General features: G+C 46.1%; 1 protein-coding gene across 1 annotated transcript; it reads right to left on the bottom strand.

Moving 5' to 3' along the window:
* Positions 1-6,606: 6,606 nt before the first annotated feature.
* Positions 6,607-8,005, bottom strand: NKX2-4 (NK2 homeobox 4). Its single transcript, XM_028123722.2, has 2 exons — positions 7,555-8,005; positions 6,607-7,229 (listed from the first exon to the last, which is right to left on the bottom strand). The coding sequence occupies exons 1-2, from the start codon at positions 8,003-8,005 to the stop codon at positions 6,607-6,609; spliced, it is 1,074 nt and encodes a 357-aa protein (XP_027979523.1).
* Between the last annotated feature and the right edge of the window lie 214 nt (positions 8,006-8,219).

Below are 8,219 nucleotides of genomic sequence, written 5' to 3'. Positions count from 1 at the left end.
CTGTGTATATTTCTACTGACTTGATCTCACTGTTTATGTTGCTTTCCAAAGATGTGTGTTGCATAATACAGTGGATCTGAATTTATTATTGCTTGTAAAACACATTTGATGGATTAGGAATACTGGTTTTTCATTATGGTTAAAATCAAACCAGCTGTGGATTTTAAAACACAGTGTATTCTAGATCATCTAAGATCCATGCTGATTTTTAATGCACAAGAATTAGGTATGAACTCTTGAGCTGGAACCCTCAGCTAACTAGAGTGTATATTGCTCGGTATTTCTTTGGAAACATTTCATTAATGTACTTGTCTTATGGAAATTTCTGGACTTTAGTAAAAAAAAAAAATGAAAACTCTGGTCTCTTGTGTCCTTATTATAAAATTTCAACATTGAGAATCTTGGCCACGTGTTGTTTTTTTAAGTCATTTTTTCAGAAACAATTCATTTCTACAATTAGATGTCAAAAGAAAATCAGTGAAGAAGCAAGACAACCCAACGAACTCAATTAGTATGTCAGCTACTGACTTGGCTAACTGTACAATCTCTGTAAGAATCATTTATTTACATTTTATTAAATTTCATATAGACTTGTGCTCCAGTTTTAAGGACTTAAGTCGTTTTACGTCTTTAAGGTGAAAAGTTTAATTTGTAGCTAGTCTCTACTCCTTAGCATATTTTTTGCATTTTTTGTAATAATTTCAGTTTGTACTCATTTTTTTCTTGCCTGTCAGCACAGTATTACTCCTTAAATTTATTCTTACTGTTCATACATGCTACTACCATATGTACTTTCATTTGTTTGTCACAACAAATTTACACACACATGTAGACTTGCTGCTTTGTTTCCATTTGCTATTCTAGGCCAAGATTGTAGAATAAGGTTTTTCTTTGACCTTCTGACTTAGGACATTTTTGCTTTAATATTTCAGCTAAGGTACACTTGTTAATCTTAGCCTATGCAGAGAAAAGGCCGCCTTAATCTTAAATAGGAAGGTATTTTGAAGCTATTGAGTTCTTTGCTGGTGGTGGGTGAATAGAGTAGGGTCCTTCATTGTTGAGACAAAGCCTCTCCGCTGGGAATTAACAACACAACCATTATAATCTTCACAATATGTTAAAGTGATAACACCTTCTGTTAAATTTCTCTATCTTCCAAATACTACAAATGAATAGCCACCTAAATCAAGTATTTCATGTTCCAAAGGAGCCCATATAAATGTCTTACTCTATAGCTTTATAGGTACCCCAAACCCACACTTCCACATAACCTATATTTTCTCAGATTTCCAGTTTTTGTTTAATCTTAAGCTATCATGAGTGTGTATAAAATAACTTTTTGCTCGGCCTTTGCATAATTAACATATAACAAATTAAATTTGAAAATGAATGTTTAAAGTATTTTGAAGACATCTAAGCAAAAAGCCTGATGGAAAAGCAGTGCCAGCTAGATTCCCTCTACCTGGTGGGGTGCCCTGCAGGACACCTGCCAGCTAGCTGAACCCTCACTTCTGGACCTGCTCCATTCCTTCATCCTTGCTCCCTCCTCTCGCCCCTTACTCTCCCTCCCTCTCCTTCCAACTTGTTCCCCCCCGTCTGAATCTGCCAGAAAAAATGCCCTATTCTACAAGTGAACGCTTCTTAGAACTTAAAATGGAGTATTTAAAGCTATAAACATTTCCTCCATTTTCGGGGGTAAAAATAGTTAATGGGCCAAATTTAAATAATTAACTATCTTTAAGTAGGACACAGGTTTTCAGGGTCTCATATTAAAGATGCTTAAAAATCTTAGAACATGAAACTGACTTTATTGTGGCGCTAAGGGCCCTTAATGAGCAGTTGTCTTCCTTTTAAGGATCAAATGAGGTAATGCACGTTAAAATACAAAGCCATGTACAAACTACTAGATTGCCGTTTGGTGTTACAAAGGCAAATTGCGTGTAATGAGCGATGGTTAATTTTCGTCCGAGGGCGCGGGTCGTCTGGGCGGGCCGGGGTGGGGCTGAGGGTTCCGAGCTCCGGTTTTCCGCGGGGCGCGTTGGAGGTCGGGCGCACCTCCGACCGAGGCAAGGGCCTCGGGGCGCGGTAACATCGCAGCCGGGCGGGACGGTGGCGGCGTCCGGGAGCTGCGGGCCTGGCACGGAGGGGACAGAAGGGCTGCTTCTCAGAGGCAAGGTCCCAGGCCCGCGGGCCGGGGCGCCGCGAGGTGGGGAAGCGCGCCCGGGGCCCATCCGCTCCTCTCAGCGCTCGCCTGTCCCGCCCTCCGGCGCCACGGCCCGCGTCCAGCCGTTCGCCGGCTCCGGAGTCCCTCGAGCCGCCGGTGTCGAGCAGGGTGGTCACAGGGAAGTTCAAACCCCCGACCCGCAGTGTGGTTTGTGTGTCGCGGCCGCCGCCAGGCCCCAAGTGGATCACTGCAGCAGCAATCCTCAGTTCCTGGAAGTGGCGCCGCAGCTTTCTCACCTGCTCGTTTTACCGTCTCAACTCCCTGCACGAAATGCATACACCGATCCTGTAAGGGGAGAGCGGAGATCTTACTTCTGAGGCTGCAGTTTTAAGTTCTAAGTCTGAGCGTAACCGAATTTAGCTAAGCTTAGAAATCTAAAGTTTAGACATTCTCTTAAGAGTCAACTAAGACTCCCCATTCCCGGACCGCTGAAAGCTGTCTGGCTCCGTCTGGCTCGTCCGACCCCTCTTCCAGATCACTCCAGAGGGTCAGGGAGCTGAGATCCCGCCAGACTATTCCTGGAGATCGACTGCCCTGCTATTTCTAACCAAGAAAAAAGTCAACAAACAATAAAATAACAAACGGCCCGTTCTTGATGGATTTTTCCTCCACTCGGTAAAGTTAACCACTTGTGTTGCTTGTTTCTGGATTTCGTATTTATGGAATGAGGGCCAAGAGAGAACGTGCTTTGATTTTTGTATGGGAAATGGGAATAGAGTTATTCATTACTGCAAAATAGTTAGCACAACTTAGAGTTAGGCAATGTTAGTGGTTAAACCTTTATTAGAAGTCACCTAAACAATGACTGAAATAGAGGTTACAAGGGATTAAAAAAATAAAAGGCCTTTCATTCAATTTCCAGTACACATGTCATTCGATTGCAGGTAAACATCTAAAGCAAAAACAATGAAACCAAAAAACTCTCCCAGAAGCTTCCACTACCCTCCAACTTAAAAATAATAGAAGTGATCTTGAAATCACAAAGTTTTTTCAATACTTACTAGGGAGAGCAAATTCCTGACAGAATGTGAATGCAGCGCCTGTCATTTTTTCTGAATCTTCTCCAGATGTTCACCAATTCTCACTAGCAGTAAAAAGCTATTTACTTTTTTTTTTAATAAGTTGTATCCTAGTTCCCTGTCTCATTGGGTTTGGGCATGGCAAGTAGCAGCATTTTAAAAAATTGGGCCAAAATAGTCAACATACAGGGGTTTATCCACATGTTAGTGTTGTGTTAACCGGTTGGGCAATATCATTCATGCTTTGAACATCTGAAATTTGTATTGCCACTACATATGCATTATTTATGCACAAATTCATATCTAAAAACCCAGTTGATGGGTCTTTATGTGATTGTGGCTTACAAATTTACTCCAAAAGTCTTTCTAAATCATCATTCAACGCAGCTAACAAAGCCATTCTTTGGAAGGTGCCTGCATTCAGTGAACGGGATAGAGTTTCTGATTTGCTTTAAATTGAAAGTAAACAATTGATAGCAGAATGGAGTTTGGATACAACATCTGTGTTGATAAAAGTCTGATTGACTACTTGTTCTGTTTTAATTCTAAGCAAAGCCTTAAATAGAAAACAACTGGGTTACACCCTCCATGCTTTATATACAAAACACCATTCCTGTGCCTTCAACATTGCACACTTGCCACACACTCAAAGCTTTCATTCATATCCCAACGCAGATCACAGAAAAGTATTTGCAATCCCTGCTGTTCCTCTCTGCAACTTTGATTTTGGGTTTTTGTTTCTGTGCCTCAACTGGAAAAGATAAGTTTGTTGTACAGCCCCAAAACATTTAGGAAAATATCACATCTGCAGTTAGCATTTCTGGAACCGAGTTTTGCTGTGGCCTCTGTTAAACTTCGAGAGGGCTTTGTTCCACTCAGACCCTGCCTCAGCCCTCCCTCTTGGTTGTGAAGACACTTATCCTCCTCTTCAGTTAATGAGTTTCACCTAGTCTGACCATTTGTGTTTTTATAAAAGATCTGCAAAGCACTAATTGCAAGAAAAGAAAAAAAGCTCTTGCTTTGCATTAATCAGAATGCAGAATTCTATAGTAAAAACATTTTCTACTTCAGTGTTTCAAGAAACAAACCTTATCCTAATTTCGGAATGTGCACACATAAACTCAGTGCATTTCTGGGTGTAGAATGTTAAGCCATCTGCAGCGATTACTTCTGCAGCGATTACTTCTGGCAGTGGTTCCTCTATTACTTAAAGGAATGCTGAAAGGAAAAAGATATGCCTACAGCAAATACACTTTTAGAAAATACTGTATAAAGGCTGTTTTTTCTTAATGATCTTTTGGATACAGAGTTCACTTGTCTAAGATTAGACTCTTTGTTCCAGAAATAAATTATCAAGGGAAAAACTGTCCATGAAGATTTTGTTTTCTTTAAATATGTTACTTGGAGCCCTTAGTCCATAAGCTATTATTGGTAAATAGTGGGTTGTAAAATATAAATATTGCAAACCATGTGGACTTTTGGAATACATTTTCTAGAAGTAAAATTTCAGAATTCTTGTACTGCTATGAGGGAATCAAATCAATATAAACAAGCATTTTGAAATTTGGCACATCAGTAATAATTATGCTAGCTTGGCAAAAATTTTGCAAGTCAATTCTATCAATATGGAAAAACCCAAATTGGGAGAATTTTCTGTAAGTGTATTACACCATTTTCATACTATTTTTTTCTGCTCAAATTATTTCCTTTTATGTAAAATGTTTTTTAAAAAATTAGTTCTCATTTTCCAAAAATGCATTCACACACCCTTGATAAAGATGATGCACTTGCTTGTTCAGTGGTTGTTTTTCCCCTCTGTGAAAGGGACTGAGTTTTATCATTATTATGTAAAATACCGTTTAGAGAAAGTGCAAGTTTAATTTCTAAAAACACCTTCTGAAGGATTCACTTTGCACATTCGAAAAACACCCAAACAATGAAGTGAAATGTTTCAGTCTCAGACTAATTCTAAAACTTCAAATGTGTAAAAGTTTTAGAGTCTCTGGTGACAGTTTGTGATAATTTATAAATCATGCTTTATCCATGTTAGGTCTTTAATTTTCATTCATTTTATAAGTTAACATTCTTCAGCTTGCTTTTGGTATTTTTACTTCAATATCAGTTATTTAAATCATGAGTAAACTGAGCTGCATTGTCTTGTCATGCCAACTACTGTTAAAAAAAAAAAAAGCCAAACCAAAATAAAACCTATACAACTTAGTGAAAAAGAAATGACCACTTGACTTTAACCAAAAAAGTACTTAAGATTCTTTTAAGTTATATTTAAATATTCATTTGAAACATAGGAAATATAAATTGGCATATTAAAGAGTAAATACATTATTTGTACAATAAAACACCAACAAAAGCGGTGTGCAACCCTTATTAAGTTGCAAATATAATGGGAAAATTATAATTCTTACTCTTTACATTCTGATTACAATTCAATAAATCACCTTATTCTCTTCCTTCTTGACATGCTTTGAAATATAGACTGATGTCAATTTTAGCAAATTCGCTTGCTTGTTCTAGTATTTTATCAAGGTATTCAAATTCAGACAGGCAAATAACTTAGAGCAAATAACAGGTCCATGGAAAGACAGCGTACATTTATTTTATCCTTTGATTTTGGAGAGCAGATTCCACATAAAAAGTAGTTTACAACCCTTCCCTCTTACGAGCTGCATCTTAGGTAGGAAATATCCTCTTTTAGAGTAATATATAAACACTCATTTGCCAAATAACGATCAAAACATTTTAAAATCGCCATTAAATTTAAAAAGCTCTATCAAGCCATATAAACAGTATTTTGATTATTTTTATTCCATTTCTCTATTACCTAAATGGCAGTAATTCCCCTGCAGTAATGTTGCTATGTGCATGATCCACCTTGAGCTACAAGTTACTTTCAATCAAACATTAATGAAATTGCACTTAAGGGGGAGGCCTTTGAAAATCTCTCAAATTCCACTTCAAAAAAGGATTCATTGTTAAAGCTGGGTTGATTTTTAGAGCTACAAACACCAACAAAGTTTCCAACTTTTAAAACTCTTGAGAGCTTTGGTTAGGAACGTGGTGGATGTGGACTCAGCCAGCTTTTCGAATAATTTAGGAACTTCTGAAGGAGGAAATCACCACCTCACAGCCTCCTGGTGTCGTATTATTCAATTCCGGGGCCGTCGCTGTCCTCCCCCCCCTCCCCAGCAAAGAGGTTCTGAGGCTGCCCCTCTCCATGACCCGTTCATTAGTTTTTGATCTCCGTGTACTCGAGTCAGCTTCGGTGTGTTTTCCCCATCCGTTCTCGAAGTTTCTTACACACCCTCCGCGCCGCAGGCGGGACCCCGCCCCGGGGCGCCCGCGCGGTCACCACGTCCTGCCATAGAGCAGGTTGGCGCCAAGCACGCCGCCGCCGCCGCCGTAGTCCCCCGCGGCCGCGTCCAGGACCGCCAGGCCGCCCCCCGGGCCGTGCAGCGCGGGCGGGCTGGGCGACAGCTCCTCGAGCTCAGGCGCGGGCGTCGGGGCCTGTGGCTGCGGGCCGGCCTGGCCGGGTGTCGGCGTGCTGGCATCGTTCTGGCACGGCTTGCCGTCCTTGACCAGCACGGGCACCGCCACCCGACGCGGGGACGGCGGCGGAGGCGGCGGCGGGCCCAGGCCGCCCTCCTGCTGCAGCTGCTGCGCCGCCTTGTCCTTGGCCTGCCGCTTCATCTTGTAACGGTGGTTCTGGAACCAGATCTTGACCTGCGTGGGCGTCAGGTGGATCATGCTGGCCAGGTGCTCGCGCTCGGGAGCCGACAGGTACTTCTGCTGCTTGAAGCGACGCTCCAGCTCGTAGACCTGCGCCTGCGAGAAGAGCACGCGACGCTTCCTTCGCGGAGCCGCCGCAGCCGCATGCAACGGCGCCAGCGTCTTGGCGGCGTCCGCGATGCCCGTCAGCGACCCCATGCCGGCCACGTTCACGCCCGCCGATGGCCCCATGAACCTGGAGACTGGGGAGGGCCCCAAGGGAAGAAGCCGGGTGAGCGCCAGGCCTGCAGGGATCCCGCTCCCGCCGCTGCCCCACGCTCTTCGCACCGCGCGGGCCGCGACACCGGTGGGACCCCGGCTGGGTCCCAGCACGCTCCGCGCGCCTAGGGGCCCGGTGCCCCCGGCCGGGTCCCAGGACTCTCCGCGCGCCCCCAGCCCAGTCCCGGCACCCCCCGCGCGCCCCGGCCAGAGGCCCGGGACCCTCGGCTCCGCGCGCGCCCCGGGCTGTGACGGGCAAAGCCCGCGCCGTCCGCCTGCCCTCAGTCCCGCGCTGCCCGCCCCGCTCACTTGACGAGTAGCGCGGGTCCGGGTTGGCGCCGTACCAGCCGGTGGCCGCGGCGGCCGCGCCGCCCCGCATGCCGTCCGTGTAGGCGGGCAGCTCGCCCACGTTACCCAAGCCGCCGTTGCAGTAGCCGCCCATGGCGCCGTGCGGGAACTGCGAAACGCCAGGCGGCATGTGGTAGGTGGCGGCAGCCGCGGCCGCCGCCGCCGCCGCGGCCGCCGCCGCCGCCGCGTTGTGGCCCGCCATGGCGTGGGGTGGCTGCATGCCCGCCACCGCCGCCGCCTGCGAGGAGGGGCCGAGCGGCGGCGCACGGTAGGCAGCCGCGGCCCCCAGGGGCGCCCCCAGGCCGGGCGGCGCGCCGTCCATGGCGCCGCCGAACTTCTTGTAGGTCTCCTCGATGGGGCTCAGGATGTCGGACACGGAGAAGGGCGTCGTGTGCTTGGGGCTCAACGACATGGCTCGGCGGACGGCCAGGTAGGGGGGCCCGGGGCGGGCGCGGGCGGAACGCGGCGGCCGCTCGTCGCCGCCACCCCGGCTGCGGCGGCAGCGCCTGTGACGAGGAGTCGGCGGCGCGGCGAGCCCTCGAGCCGCGGGATCTGGGGTTTATTTTAGTCCGCCGCCAGGTTTACGACAGACTCGGGGGGCGGAGCAACGTCCCAAACGAGCAAAC

Source organism: Eumetopias jubatus, unplaced genomic scaffold (assembly GCF_037043125.1).
Source record: "Eumetopias jubatus isolate StellerSeaLion01/CBP00866 unplaced genomic scaffold, mEumJub1_p1.0 scaffold_9, whole genome shotgun sequence".
Classification (NCBI taxonomy): Eukaryota; Metazoa; Chordata; class Mammalia; order Carnivora; family Otariidae; genus Eumetopias; species Eumetopias jubatus.
Note: the sequence above shows the minus strand (reverse complement) of the source record. Positions and strands in the feature narration are given on the sequence as shown.